The 15,972-nt window shown below is 34.0% G+C and overlaps 1 protein-coding gene and 1 pseudogene across 1 annotated transcript; both read left to right on the top strand.

Annotated features, from left to right (window-relative positions):
* The first annotated feature begins 3,227 nt into the window (after positions 1-3,227).
* LOC146883878 (zinc finger BED domain-containing protein DAYSLEEPER-like) lies at positions 3,228-4,036 on the top strand (annotated as a pseudogene).
* A 5,221-nt stretch (positions 4,037-9,257) lies between these two features.
* On the top strand, positions 9,258-15,770 carry LOC114162599 (mitogen-activated protein kinase kinase kinase 3-like). The gene is made up of 11 exons (XM_028046538.2): positions 9,258-9,787; positions 10,718-11,038; positions 11,423-11,510; positions 11,610-11,672; positions 11,806-11,966; positions 12,077-12,152; positions 13,420-13,479; positions 13,579-13,686; positions 13,793-14,032; positions 14,825-14,925; positions 15,028-15,770. Exons 1-11 carry the CDS (start codon positions 9,411-9,413, stop codon positions 15,269-15,271), a joined length of 1,839 nt encoding a protein of 612 aa, XP_027902339.2. The 5' UTR covers positions 9,258-9,410; the 3' UTR covers positions 15,272-15,770.
* The last annotated feature ends 202 nt before the right edge of the window (positions 15,771-15,972 follow it).

Genomic DNA, 15,972 nt, shown 5'->3' with positions numbered 1-15,972 from the left:
TAGCCTTGCTTTCATTAAAACTCACTGTTTCATTAAAAGAGAGGCAAATCATTGGTGATCTTGATCTGAAACAGGGAGGAGCCACAAGACCAGTTCATCACGAACCTGTTGAACCTGGTGCGAGAAAGAATGATCTCTGGTGCACGAGGCAAGATTCGAGAATTTTATGTGCATGAAACAAATATGGTGCTGCAATCTGAGGCGTGAGTCTGTTGATCCAAGGGAGAGCAAAGTTGATTCGCGATGAATGGAGGCGATTGAAGGCTGATGCGTGATCAGATCAAAGTGTGGCATGATGGACGAATGAAGAGGTTTTCAATGTCGTAAAGGGTTAGGTTTTCATATTTTATGATTCTTGATTTCTCTTTTTTGGGGGTTTAAAAGGGCAAGAATTAGGTTTTGTGGGAGAGCCCGAGCTGTGCGCGAGAGATAAATTCTGAGAGGCTAGGGTTTGGTTCTCTTGTTCTTCATGAGTGATGTTCTTGTTGGTGTGATAGAGAATAGGGCATTGTAAAGGGGTTTCTCCATCTCTAATGAGCACAAAGTAGCCTTTAGAGATTGGGTTTTCTCCCTAGCGTGCGGGTAACTCTACTTGGCCTTTCACGAGCACAAAGTGGTAGGGAAGTGTGCCAAGTGAGCCTCCTTCACCAATAGATTTTAGAACTCTTCTTATCTCGTGTAACACTGTTGAGTTTGCAATCAAAAACACTGATTTTCTGCTCCATTCCAATTTCCAGTTTTCAATTCTCTGATTGTTTAAGATTCACTTGTAATTTTATGTTTTCTGCCTTTAAATTCTGCATTGCTTTTGAATTCCTTTATTGCTTTCCAGTTTTAAGTTCAATTTGTGATGTTGTGATGGTGTTTAATCTTGGTTCATATTTTGCACACAATCTTGGTTCCTTCTAGGAATCCATATGACCCCAAAGTGTGCATAACTTCCCAAGATGTCTTCTCGAGTGTAAGAGGGCCATAGTTTGAGCACTAAATCAATTTTCAACTTCTATGTTTGCAACATTTTAAATTTCCTCTATTGCTTTGAGTTATCATTCTAGTGTGTTTAAGATTTTGCACCAATTTTACTTTTCCTAACTTTTAGTTTTTTGTTGTAATTTAGGGATTAATTCATGAATTCCAATAATGGTTTTCTCCTAGGCTTTTAGTTTTTAGTAGCTTTAATCATTTCAGTTTCTCTGCATTCTGGAGCATATCAAGTCTGTTTGGCATTTGGTAGGTTGCATTGTTACATTTCATCTGATTTAATTAGGGTTTGGAGACTCTGCTGTTGTCATGTTTTGTTTGAGGGTTGCCTTATAGTGTCATGCATTCTATCGTTCATGGTTCCTATTGCATCCTGCATAGAGATGTCAAAGTGAGCTCAAACCCGTGAGCCAACCCGGCTCACCACAGGTTCGAGCCAGGCCGAGTTGCAAAAACAAGATTTTTTGTGGTTATGGGTCAAAACGGGTTGAGCTCACTTAACCCACAAGCTATGCGGGTTTGGGCTAGGTTTGAGTGAGATAACTCACCAACCCACTTAACTTAATAAAATTAATTATTTTAATATTAAATTTCACAAAACTACAATCCATAAATTGGAATAGAAAATCCCTCACCACTACAATCCTCTTCTTCGAGTTACACTTCCACAATGGGATGAATAAAAAATCACTAAGTTCCTTTCCCTATGATTCACGGTCATGGTGGTGCCTCCATTTGGTGGTGGTCGTCTGGTTTGAGGTGTGGTGGTCGTTCGTCGTGTGTCTAAGGCGTGGTGGTCGTTTGTCATCTGCGGCAAAACGGTGGTCGACGTTGTTGCCCATTTGGTGGTCTGCGGCTTAGGTGTTGACGGTCATTTGGTCTGTGGCGATGCTATTAGACTTGACATTGGTGACCATTTGTTAGTGTTGTGCGTTGGTCTGCGACGACAAGGTGCTTTTTTGGTGTTTTCCTCCTATACAATCATCCCCTGCTTGCTGCAATTGTTGTCTACTGCAAATAGGTTAGTTGTTCACTCATCTAATCTTTTTAGTTAGATTTGTTCATGTGTTTGATGGCTATTTTTAGTAAGTTGTTCACACTATTTTTTTCATAAATTAATGTGCAGCATGGAATCTGAAACTATTAATCGAAGTGTGAATGTGAATGTTAATGTTGATGATAATATACATAATCAAAATGATAATGAGCCACAAGAACCACCCTCTGTAAACAATGAAGATAGTGAAGTTCAAAAAGAAACTAAGAAAGCTAAGACAACTACCTCTGAAGTTTGGAAATATTTTTCTAAAGTTGGAGTAAAAGATGGTAAAGAGAAGGCCAAATGTAATGCATGTGGACAAGAATATGTAATTGGTGGTACTAAAATAGGCACTTCAACATTGTTGCGTCATTTAAAAAAATGCAATGTTAACCCAAAATGTAAAGATGTAGGGGGGACGATAATTGATAATATGGGAAAGTTAAGGAGTAGGGAACTTGATCACAAGCATGTTAGAGATTATGACAATGGCTATTGTCAAACATGGTTTACCATTTAAGTTTGTTGAATACAAATGGATAAGAGAATTGCTTTCATATTTGAATCCTGATGTAAAGCATGTGAGTAGGAATACAACTGTTTTTGATTTGTGGAAATTTCATGTTGAAATGAAGGAGAAATTAAAACATGAAATGCATCATTGTCATAACTGAATTTGTTTGACATCAAATTATTGGAATGCTTGTACTCAAGAGGGATATATTTGTTTAACAACCCATTTTGTTGATAACAATTAGAAATTGAATAGTAAGATTCTTGCTTTTCGTAAAATGGAACCTCCACACACGGGTCATGATCTAGCAAATAAAGTGTTTGAATGTTTGACTAATTGGGGTACTAGATGGAATTTGACTTTTATGATGCTTGAAAGTGGTCTTAAGTATCGTCACGCTTTTTCAAGTTTCACTTTACGTGATAAAAATTTTAAACATTGCCAACAACTAAAGAGTGGAAAAGAGTTGAGAGGATGTGTGAATTTTTAAGGCCATTTTATATCATAACCAATTTGATTTTAGGCACATCTTATCCAACCTCTAATGAATATTTTATGAAAGTTTAGAAAATTGAGTGGTTGTTAAGGGATACTCCTAAAAGCTATAACCCCTTAATGAAAGACATGACAAAAAGGATGATGGATAAATTTGACAAGTATTGGGGTGAATATAGTACCATTCTTTCAATTCCTATGATTCTTGACCCACGAATGAAACTTGAAGCACTCCAGTTCTATTACTCCAAGCTTGATTTTTCTACTTGTGATGAAAAGCTTATTCATATAACAGGAAAAATGTACAAACTTTTTGAAGAATACGTGAGTGTGAAGTCAATTTCATCTAATGCATCAAGTTCTTAATTCACTTGTTCAACAGAAGAACATTTGAACATGGAAGAAGACAAAGAGATTGATCCATATAATGTAAGGTAGTCATCATTATGTCTTTGTTATTTATTATTATGTAATCTTTATTAACCAATTTTTATCTTTGAATTATATTTTTATAGGAATATATCAATTACGTAAGCCAAAATGTGAATGTAACTAGCAAGTCTGAGTTGGATCTGTATCTAACTGAAACACCACTTGAGCCAAAGTATTTTCCAAAGTTAGATGTTTTGATCTATTGGAAGGATCGTCAAGAACATTATCCAAATCTATGTAGACTAGTATGCGAGGTGTTAAGTATTCCAATAACAATTGTTGCCAGTGAGTTTGCATTTAGCATTGGTGGTCACGTGCTTAATAAGTATCGATCTAATCTTCTTCCTGACAATGTTCAAGCACTGATTTTAACTCAAAATTGGTTACATGGTTTTGAAAATATTTCTGATGTATTTTTTCACTCTTTTCTTTACATCATACCTCTAATTCTAAATTATATTATTTCCTTATAATTTCTTCTTGATTTTGAAGATGAAGATAATGAAGATGATCAAAAGGAAAAGGAAATTGTTCTAGACTTTTCAATCCATGACTCCAATGCACCTCATGTGTAGTATTCTAGGTAAGGAAACAAAAACTTGTAGTCTTATGCATACTGTCTCTATCTCTGGTATTATGTATTTTATACTGTTTTTCAAAATTCAATATGCATGTGAGTTGTTGGTGTGTTAGATTACTAAGTTGGAAAATAGTAATGCATATAGAGGTCCCTTCTTCAAACTCAAGAAAAATGTGAGTTGTTGGTGTGTTGGAATTTGTTTCATGTAACATGTATCCACTGTACCCACCACAACTTTTGGTTTTGCATTTAAAACTTGATGATGACATGGAATGAAAGTATAAATAAAAAGCAAGTGAATGTGGGCCATTGGTTTCTTTAATAAGCAAAATAATGTGGGCATCGCTTCACGTGCAGAACTTGGCAAAACTATATAACTCATGAATATGGACATTAAAACAGAACCACATAATGTGAGAAAATCTGTTAGGTGTGAAAATTTGGAGTAACACTGGTTTCCTTATGATGTTGCTGAAATTACGCATAGATGATTTTGGTGTATCATGTTAGGGAAATATTGTTCTTGTTTTATCATGCTTTTTGCAGTCATTTAGCAGCTGACAAATTTTGAATTTAATGCTTTGCCTTTTATAAACCATTAAGCAATGTAAGGGAAGGTTTTGTTTTTTGCAGTTCGTGTAGGACACCATCTATTTTGAGAACTACACATGTTAGAAGAGTGGCAAAGGGAGATAAAGCAATTGGAAGATGACAAGATTGAAACAATCGTGTTATGAACCAAATTTTCTGAATTAACATGATAAAGATGTGTACTATTTTCATTTATGTTTTGTTGAATACCATGATATAAATTTCCTAGTATGAGCCTTGTTAGTGAGCATGATGGAGACACATTGGTACTTGATTTTATTGTAATTATGATCTCACACATTACTTAAAAAATTATTTAAATATTTAAGTATTTAAAAATTAAAAAATAAATAAAATTTTAATTTTTTATGTGGGTTGGTGAGCCAACCCACTTAACCTACCAACTCGGGGTGGGTTGAGTTGGGTTGTAAAAAATCTAGCTCACCTTAAAGTGAGCCGGGTTAGGCTCACTCGTTTTCTGACTCCCGTGGTGAGCCAACCCGTGTGAGTCGGGTTGGCTCACTTTGACATGTCTAATCCTGCATTTGCATTGCATATGAAATAAGTCTGCTTTTATTTTGTTGCTATGAATTGAATCTAGAAATTCGGCCATGCTTACTAAGTTACATTTAAGTTCTACCTCATATTTGCATTTAAAGCATTCCATGCACCATGTTGTCATGTTTCAGTAGTTGATAGAGGTTCTAGTTTTGGGGGTTTTGCTTTCTACTGCAAGATTTGTAGAAATTGTCTGGGTATGGCAAGTGTTGGCCCTCTGTTATCTTGTGGATTTCTTTGCTACCATATTTACTCAAGCAAACTGCACCCTGCATGAACTCATTGTTGCATGCACTATGTTGTCATCTCATTCACGTATGTTCTGCTGTTAAATCTGCTGCCAAATGGTGTTCATTTCATCTTCCACTTGCATTGTACATATTGCTTCATTTCTAGTTGCATTCTAGACTCTTTGAATTTGCATTCTGCAGGCCCATGCATGGAACATTGCTATTATGAGTAATTTCTTTTGCTGCCAATTGTTCTGTTCAGGCATTCATCTTATTCCAAAAAATCTATTCTAGTTTTAGTAAATTAGTTTCATTAATGCACATCATACCATAAGTTAGTTTTCATCATGCATTAATTTAGTTTTAATTGAATAAAATATGCACAATTTTCTTTTCTCAGTTTCTTTGTTTAATTTTATTTTTCCCTATTTGTTTAGTCTTATTTTCTTTTAAGCAAGATTTAATTATGCAAGCTATACTTAATACGCACTATTTTTTTAGATTTGATCTCGAGTCAATTTTTCTATACTTCATTAGGGGGCATTATTTGGATTTTGTTTAACTCTCAAAAACGACCTATGAAAAAGTGAGTTAATAGTAAAGGTGATGAAAAAGTTCATGGTGAGGATTATGATGATTATATAGAAGGAAGTATGGTTTCTTCAATTTTTATTTCAGAATAAAAAATATTTTGAAACTGGATAAGTTCAAATAAAAGAAAGATTCTCGATATTCTTATCTTATTTGATTATCTTTTTTTACTTTTATTCATATATCTTTATTTTCATTTTTATCGTATTATGTATAAAATGCAATAAAATTGAAAATTATAATGAAAAAAAAACAAAAATAACTTATTTCTTTTAAGGTTAAATTACTTTTTTGGTCCCTCTATTTTTCAAGTAATATCAGTTTGGTTCTCAAATTTTTCGTTGTCTCAATTTGGTCCTCATTTTCTTAAAATGATTCAATTTAGTCCTTACCGTTAGTTTGACCAGACAATGTTAAAGTCAACACCACGTGTCAATTTCTGATTTTTTGAATTTTTTGAATTTTTTATACGTGTCATTTCACAATTGTGCCACGTGTCAAAATGACTCAATTTGGTCCCTATATTTGTTTTTAGTTTCAATTTAGTCCCAATTATTGTAAATTAACGTCTTATGGTGATATTCTTACTAAAATTAATGTTTTTATTAAATATTTCTATAAATATTTTAAATTAACTTTAAATTCTATACAAAACATTAGACTTTGATTTTGTTTTGAACTTGAAATTTAATTCCTAAACTTATGTGTGACAAGTTATTTGATTTTTAATCTTCAATAAGTTTGTATAATATGATACACTTGATGCCTTTATATATGATGACAAAATTGTTAATTTTTGAAATTAAGTTTGGGGTTTAACTTTGTTTAATAATAAAACTAAAAAAAAAATTGTTTAAAAATATTTCTACAAATATTTAATAAAAATGTCAATTTTATTAAGAATATCATCATAAGTTGTATACAAAAATTAAATTGAATGTCAATTTAAGGAGGGACAATATTGCTTCATTTTTACAAAATTGGGACTAAATTGAACTAAAAACAAATATAGGGACTAAATTGAGTCATTTTGACACGTGGCACAATTCTGAAGTGACAGTGCAAAAAATTAAAAAAATTTTAAAAATTAAAAATTAAAAAAATCAGAATTGACACGTGGCGTTACTTTAACACCATCTGATCAAAATTAACGGCAATGACCAAATTAAATCATTTTTAAGAAAATGAGGACCAAATTGAGACAACAAAAAATTTGAGTACCAAACTAATATTACTTGACAAATAAAAAGACCAAAAGAGTAATTTAATTTTTTCTTAAAGAACAAATTAGGGACTTATTTGAATAAAACACAAATAATCATAATTAAACACAATCCACGTAATGTGAACAATGTTATCCTATACAATCAACAAAAAGGACAAAATTGAACATAATTTAACAAAATAAAAACCATATTGAATGAAAAAAAAGAAGAAAAAGAAGAGGTATTAAACTAAACAAACTAGAAAAAAAAAATTAAACCTTTTGTTTTATCTTGAAGTTGTGTAAGATTTTGACAAAACTTTATCTAAATATTTTTTATATTAATTCAATGTAATTATTTATACTAGAAACACATGTGCATAGCGCATGAGTATATACAATTTTTTCTTATTTTAAAAATAAATATAAATATTTTTTTAAATTTTATTATAAATATTTACTTATTTTGTAGATAATTTCTTGTTAAAAAAACCTTTTTTTGGTCTAAAAATAATTAATTGAAAAGAAGAATTAAAAAATGAAACAGTTAAATCATCTAACGCTATTTAAAAGGTAAAAATGATAAAATAATTATTTTAATTTAAGAAAACGGTTATTTATTAAAAAATAAAATTGAGAATATATATATATATATATATATATATATATATATATATATATATATATATATATTCGCTTATGGCAAAACCACTAGTTTTTAGGAAATTTAAGGTGCAAGCTACCTTTATAATCATTATTACTCAATAATCGTATCTATAACTAATCCAACATTAACTAAATGAAACAAGAGCGTTTTGGGTTATACGTAATTAAATATTTCTTAATCAATTGACATGAGTATAGAAGATAAGACTGAAGTTATGCGTACATAGTGCAGTTCAATACAAAGTGTACATTGTACATGTAATTAGTGTGATTAAATAAGTATTAAGATGTGTACCGAACATTAAATTTGTTTAAAATAATGATAACTACATATGACTTTATTTTATTATATAGCGATTAGTGCAAGTAGAGAGAAGAAGACATTATAATAATTTATAGACTTAGGCAGCATCCACCTCCACCTCAGGGCGGCACGGTATGAGAAAAAATGGTGGATACTGACAGCGCGGAAACTGAGAGAAATTTTAATGTAGTTCCCTGACAACAATATATAGTTTATTAATAATAGTAAAAATAGTAATAAATAGAAAAAACGTAGTGGCAAAATGAAGATCACGAGTAACGTTGTTGTCATAAAAAAAAACTGAAAAGTGTGTGGTGGCTCGTGACATGATAAGGAGCTTGGGAGATAAAAAAATAAATGAGTTTTTGAATTGAAATTGTTTTTCGTAGATTATAAAGAGTGGAAAAAAAATGTTGTAATTTGTGTGAGAGATATTTATGGAAGAGAGAAAAAAGAGGAAGTGGTGGGAGTGGGCATTTATGTGGAGCGACGGGTATGTTGTTTATGTGTAACATTGAATCTGTCCATACACGTAGTAAGAACGCAAACATTATCGCCAACCCCACAACACAACACAACTCTAGGTTAAATCACAAAAATGAAATTGGGAGATTTTAATTTGATTTGCGTCGTCGTTTTGTTTATTATTTTGGGTAAGTAAATGGTTGTGGGTGGCGGCCAGTTGGAGCGTGTGAAACTGTAAAGTAAAGCGCAAAAACGAGTGCACAGTGGCCAATGCGGATTCTATTATATTTGTTTTTTTTTTTTTTTTTGATTATGGAAGTAGCGGGAAATTAACCGTGGGAGAGTTACGGTTAGAGTTAGAAGGGTGTTGTTGAAAACGCACGTAAGACGTTAGAGAGAGTGACACGTAGGAGGAGACAGAGAGAAGAGAGTTATAGATTGGGAGTGTGGGCCCCATCTCAAAGCCTTTCTCTTTCTAAGAAATTGCCACGTCACTTATCCAACCACCGTCTGCCGTCCCCTCCAACCCCAACCTTAGCTGTTCTTCACTCTCTCTCTCTCTCTCTTTTCTTTTCTTTTTCTTTTTTACTTTCTCCCCTTTCGTCGTATCTTCCTCTTTCAATTGAACAAAACCTAACCACTCTCAACCCCTCTTTCTCTCTCTTTCTCTTCTTCTTCTTCTTCTTCTCCTTCTGATTCTTCTCTAATTCAACCTCTCTTCCTTCCCTCGTCGCCAATTGTGCTTAGTATAATTTAGAACATGCCCACTTGGTGGGGTAAAAAGTCCAGCAAGAGCAAGGATCAAGAGGACCACCACCCGCATGGCGGCGGCGGCGGCGGTACCAGCGTTCTTCACTTCAACTTCATCAAGCCCAAGACCAGGCCCAACAAGAGCTTCGACGAAGCTCTCCACGTCCGGAATTCCCCACGCGCCACCCGCGATTTAGCTCCCTCCGCCGCCGACTCCGACGAGAAGCGGGGGCTCCCCTTGCCTCGCCCCTCCGTCTCCTCCACGCAAAGCTTCAGAACCGACCAGGGCCTCGTCTTCGGATCTGCCTCCGTTTCAGGCTCTAGCGTCAGCTCCACTGGCTCCTACGAGGATCAACCCACATATCACTCTCAGATTGCTGCTGCTAGGTTTGTTGTTAATTGTTATGCTCCTTGATTAACATGAGATTCAATTCAATTCCGTTGGATTGGATTGAATTGGATTCCTTTCATTTACCCTATTATTTATTTATTTATTTTAATTTAGGTCCTCTGGTTATTAGCTTAATCATTGATGCGATAAAGTGACTTTTACTCCGGTGGCTGAGGCTCTGTGACGTCTCCTCTTCTCTCTTTCTATTGGAACATCATTGCATACTTTTCTTGATTTGTGGGATTCCTTTTTAGTTTTGTTCAGACTTGCAATCCCAATTCGAAACTGGCTCTTGCTACTTCCTCCCTAACTTTTAAAACACGATTTTGCACTTTTTTCGTACACTTCTGTTCCTTTTCTCCTTTGTTTTTCTTTCCTCAACTTTTCTTTGCTTTTACTTTCAGAGTTCTCGTTCTCACTACGCTCATACTTAGTACAATTTATAATCGGCGCTTTGAGGAGTCTTCTTTAGTGTAATTGTGATTTGGAATTATCCGTTCTTCGAATTGCGTTTCCAAACTCCGAAATTGCAGCTCTAGACTCTGGGTATGGATTTTGTTCGGGGAAAAGGAAGATCTACATCTTGATGAGAAATTTTGTTAAGACTAGTTCATATCCTTTTTATCTGTACGAGGTTAACCACCCGCCATCCACCCCCACTCTCCCGAATATCTATCTACTTCAGACATCTAATTCATCCCAATTTATTTAGGTGAAACTCAAGCAAAATATTTTTACCTTACATCTTTTTTTTTTTTCTATAATTAGTTAGTTTGTAATTATAAAATATGGGGGGCCGTAGTTATATAATCTACACTCAATTTAGCATGGCTAGTGTTAAGGTAAAGGAACACTGAAAACATGGACTGTTAAGTTTGTTTCTCCCATCTGCTGCAGAACTAACCGATGCTGTTTCTTTATGCTAGAGGGCAAGGAGAAGTAAAGTTCCATGTGAGGTCTAAAAGCCCAGGTCCGGGGTCAAGAGGGCCCACCAGCCCAACATCACCTCTTCATCCGAAGTTGCCTATTTTGAGCCTTGACTCTCCTACAGGCAGGCAAGAAGATGGAAGGGGTGAATGCCATCCATTGCCTCTTCCACCGGGCTCTCCTACCAGCCCTTCTTCTTCTCTTTCCAGCGCTAGAGCAAATGGAGTGGCAGAACACACTACCGGTAACCTTTCAAAGTGGAAGAAGGGAAAGCTTCTAGGACGGGGAACATTTGGGCATGTTTACCTGGGATTCAATAGGTATTTTTGGTTTGTTTTTTCTTTTACAGTGAAGGAAATTGACTTTCGATTCTCCTTTTTTGTTAGGCTGCAACAACTTTATAACATAATGTATAGTTTTCACTCCTTGAATTAAAGGCAGAAGTTGTGGCTTTTGCTATCGGTGGTTGTAATGTATATTAGCAAATCTTTAGGCTACGAAGGAAATATTCCAGTGTCTGTTTTTGTCGGCATATAAAATCACAAGCTTTGAATTTAAACTATGTTCGTAGAATTATATCACCAGTCTTCTTTCGGAATGTGCACTGTGTCCAAATGTCCATGTTATGGAGAAGCTACTGAATCTATATATGCTTCCTATGTTTGTTCTACGTCTCTGAAAAGCTTGTGTTGCAACTTTGCCAGTAATAGTGGACAACTGTGTGCAATAAAGGAAGTCAGGGTTGTCTGTGATGACCAAACATCAAAAGAGTGCCTCAAACAGCTTAATCAGGTAATTTTATTATTTTTTAAGATTTATGCATGATGCCTTAAACATTCTATACTGTTGTATTGGATTGTTTTAATATGTCTAATCTTCATTTTATTGCAGGAGATCAATTTGCTCAGTCAGCTTTCACATTCAAACATTGTTCAATACTATGGGAGTGATTTGGTATGGGGCTAAAAAGTTCTTAGTTTTGAATCTTGTAATTATAGCTGTCTGCTCATAGAAAAAGAAGAAAAAAAATTAATTATTGAGAACCACTCATCATAAATATATATGTGCGGATGTGCCATGTTTGCAGGGAGAAGAGACACTCTCAGTTTATTTGGAATATGTCTCTGGTGGTTCTATTCACAAATTACTTCAGGAATATGGGGCCTTCAAAGAGCCTGTTATTCAAAATTATACCAGGCAAATTGTCTCTGGTCTTTGCTATCTTCATGGGAGAAATACAGTGCATAGGTAATTTAGTTAATGGTTACTCAAAGATCTATATTTATAATATGAAATGCATTCATCTTTACTCTTTCTTAAAGTATTGGGTTTTTTTGTTTGTTTTTTTTTTGACGCAGGGATATCAAGGGGGCTAACATACTAGTTGATCCTAATGGTGAAATCAAGCTGGCAGACTTTGGAATGGCTAAACATGTAAGTTTTTTAAATGTATTCTTTAAGAATCAATTTCTTTTGGCTGCTCATTTAAAAAGTTATCACTTCTTGCAAAATAAATTGGCCAGTACACATGTAAAATCATGGGGAGTACTTAAAAAGTTTTTCTTTTGCCCCAGCTTCAAACTTGCTGTTCTATTCATATCTGACTGGGTAGTGGTAGAGACATTCAACTTTACCCTCTTGATTACGTATGATTTCTCAGTAAAATCGCAAGATAGAAGAATGAGAGCTAGAGTACATCTGGCTCTTCTTTTAAAATTCAAGGGACCATTTGGTGGGTAGGATGTTGCAGGATAAGATATTATCAAACATGTGATCTGTTATTTGTTGCACCAACAATATATGATAATGTTATTTTATCACTTATCCTATCTTGCCAGTAGTATAGCGTATTTCTTATCTTAAGAAAGAAGGCGAGGTAGGTTTGATAGGATAGGATAAACTCTCCCCCTCTCTTTTCCTCTCCCCCCCCTTCTCTCTATCTATTGATATAATATTAACATAAATTTAAATTATAATGATAATTGCAGTATTAAAATTAACATCTTATTAAATTTTCTCAAAGAAAATATTTGAATCATAATATTAATTTTTACAAAATTTGTATGATTTTATTAATATTAGTTTATATCATAATATATATAATAATTGTTTTACTTACCATATTATCTTATATGTATTCAGATTTATAATTATTGTGACACAAATTTAAATTTTTTTATTTAATTAGGCTACTAAAATTAAATAACGATAATTTAAATATTTTTAAGATATTAGTTATAATTTTAAAATCTTATATAATCTTTTATAATGTAAAAGTAGTTATATAAATGAAAACTAATTTTGTATAATTTAGTTATTTTTTTATAATTTCCATTAGTTGTAAAAAATATAAACTAAAAGTCATTTTTTAGAAAATTATGTGTAATTTTAATTAAAAATTGTCATTTAAACATCCTTTATATTATATCCTATCCTTATTTAGTTTGTTCTCTTGTATTCACTAAACACTAAATATGATTATATCTTATCTTTTTTATTTTATCATGTCCTTATCATGTCATGTCCTATTTTCTTATTCTATCACATCATGTCCACCGAATGGGTCCCATATGACAAACTTATATGATAGGGACCCTTATGAAATGGAAGAGTTGGAGGAAAAATAGTAGGGGGAGCTGAGTTTCTAAATGTATAGTTTTATGATGTAGATCATCTCTAAATTATGATTGTTCTGAAACAGATAAATTCTTCTTCCTCCATGCTTTCTTTCAAAGGGAGTCCATACTGGATGGCACCTGAGGTAAACTATTTTTCCCTTTTCACAATTTTCATTTTGAACTGGCGTCACCTTTTCACTTTCACTGTATGTTGTAATGTATACTGATGTCTGCTTTCTTAGGTTGTAATGAATACAAATGGCTATAGCCTTCCTGTTGATATATGGAGCTTGGGATGCACAATTCTTGAAATGGCAACATCAAAGCCTCCCTGGAATCAATATGAAGGGGTGCGATTTTCAATATCTACAACTAGCATTTATTTGCATGTTTGATATCAGCCTATTTAAAGAATATGAATGGCAAACATTGTTTTTTAATGCTTGTATTCATCAGGTAGCTGCAATATTTAAAATCGGTAACAGTAGAGATATGCCTGAAATTCCTGATCATCTCTCAAGCGATGCAAAGAATTTCATTCAGCTATGCTTACAAAGAGATCCATCAGCCCGCCCCACAGCCCATCAGTTACTAGAGCATCCCTTCATTCTAGATCAACCAGCAACAAAAGCTACAAATGTCAGAATAACTAGGGATGCTTTCCCCTACATGTTTGATGGAAGTCGGACACCGCCGGTATAGTCCTTAATGCTTTTTTATTTTCTTTCTGAAGTTATGTTGCTTTGGCGTCTTACATGTTAATTCCATTCTCATGTTTAACATATATGTGATTTCATCATTTGTGGTTATCCTTATACTGGATAAGATGCGAATGCGATGATTGGATTTCATCATATCATGTCAGGAATTTATCTCAATGGTTTGCTTAGTTTTTCTTATGCTGTACGTATTATGTAGCTCAATCCTATATGCCAACTATTATCATGTTTAAAATAATATATTGTAAATCAGGAAGGAATTATATGTTAAACAGATATAATGTTGCAATCAGGAAAGGAAGAAAAAAAGCAGATGATTGTCTGTCATGTGTGTTTTGGTGGTTATGTAGGCTTCTAGCTTTTAGTATGGAATTTGATCGTCTTGTTTTACTCAAGACTGTTGTTGGATTGCATACTCATATATTGGTGAAGTTTATGTCCCAAATGCAAGAGAACTTGAAATTGGAGAACAGATTAACAGGGTGATCATGGCATAGTTAGGGCTGACAACTGATACTAGAATATCGCTTTCCTTTTTTTGGATAAAAGTGGATTGCATAATTACTTAGAGTACATAATGCTGCAAGAGAATCCTAAAGTACTGCAAAACTTGGATAGAAAGCATTAGTTCATTTGAAGTCATGGTTCTAATGCACATACTCCATAAACCTAATTTTGTCGTTTTGAAGTTGCAAAATATCTGAAAATCAATTTCTATGGCAAGCATTGAGATGGAGCTAACTGTCTCTTTGTTTGGATCGCGTTGCAGCCAGTTTTAGATCATTCCAATAGAACAAGTATAAATTCATTGGATGGAGATTATGCAACAAAGCCAGTTCCTGTTACTTCACGTGCAGTAAGGAGCCCAAGGTTAAACATCTGACCTATCAAGTCCTGGTGATGAATCTCTGTATATGCTGAATAATTTTTGTGCTATTTAGACTGACTCGCTGTTTTAACTTCCTTCTTCAGAGATAACACAAGGGTGATCACATCTTTACCAGTATCGCCCTGCTCAAGTCCATTGAGACAGTATGGGCCAGCCCACAAGAGCTGTTTTCTTTCTCCTCCTCATCCAACTTACACTTTGATGGGGCAAAATACCCTCCCGTCATATCCAGTGAGATCAAATGCAACATTTACTCTTGATCCTTTTCATGAAAAATCTTTTTACAAAGCCCACACACCAGGTGGATCCCCTAGAAGATTCATTTGAGTTGCCGATTGTAAATACCTCTAAAGTCTTTTGGTTTCCCCGGCATTCCTTGTGGTCTGTGGTTGAACTTCAATCATCTGCACTATTAGAGTACAAACTCTATGTAAAGGATTCTGGTCAATTCTTTATACATGAGAACGAGACCACGTACGGTAAAAGTGAGGTGTACGACCTCTTGATGCAGCCATTGGACTGGGGACACCGTGCTGCTTGTAACAATTTATTGATTACTGTAAAGGCAAGTGTTTACTGTTTGTAGTAACGTTTATGTTGTATATTGTTAGTTCATGGCAGGAGAAAAAAGAGGGTAATTTTTCATACATACTCTTTCACTTTTTTAAAATTATGTATTTTACCTGAGGATGATATGTGTAGTGGGGAACTTCGTTCCAAACCGTAAACCATGCCAGAATGATGGGCTAGAAAGTTGAAAGAGCCAACGAGTCCTGAATGTCCGAAATATTAATTGGAAGCAATTTTATTATTACGAATTATACTAGATTATTTCTTTGATTTATATTCAAATTACTACTACCACATCATGAAGTTGGTATTGAAGCAATGTAAAATGGTCTTCGAAGCTCATTTTAAAACTTAGATATTCTCATGAGCAATTTTTTTATTATTGTATGACAAGAATAGTTGTGTCTAAATAATGTTTATAAAAAGAAGAGGTGGAATAACGTTACTTTTTATCTTTT

This window comes from Vigna unguiculata, chromosome 9 (assembly GCF_037176805.1).
Source record: "Vigna unguiculata cultivar grain cowpea cultivar isolate G323 ecotype 2 chromosome 9, ASM3717680v1, whole genome shotgun sequence".
NCBI classification, from domain to species: domain Eukaryota; kingdom Viridiplantae; phylum Streptophyta; class Magnoliopsida; order Fabales; family Fabaceae; genus Vigna; species Vigna unguiculata.
This window is presented reverse-complemented; position numbering and strand designations above follow the sequence as displayed.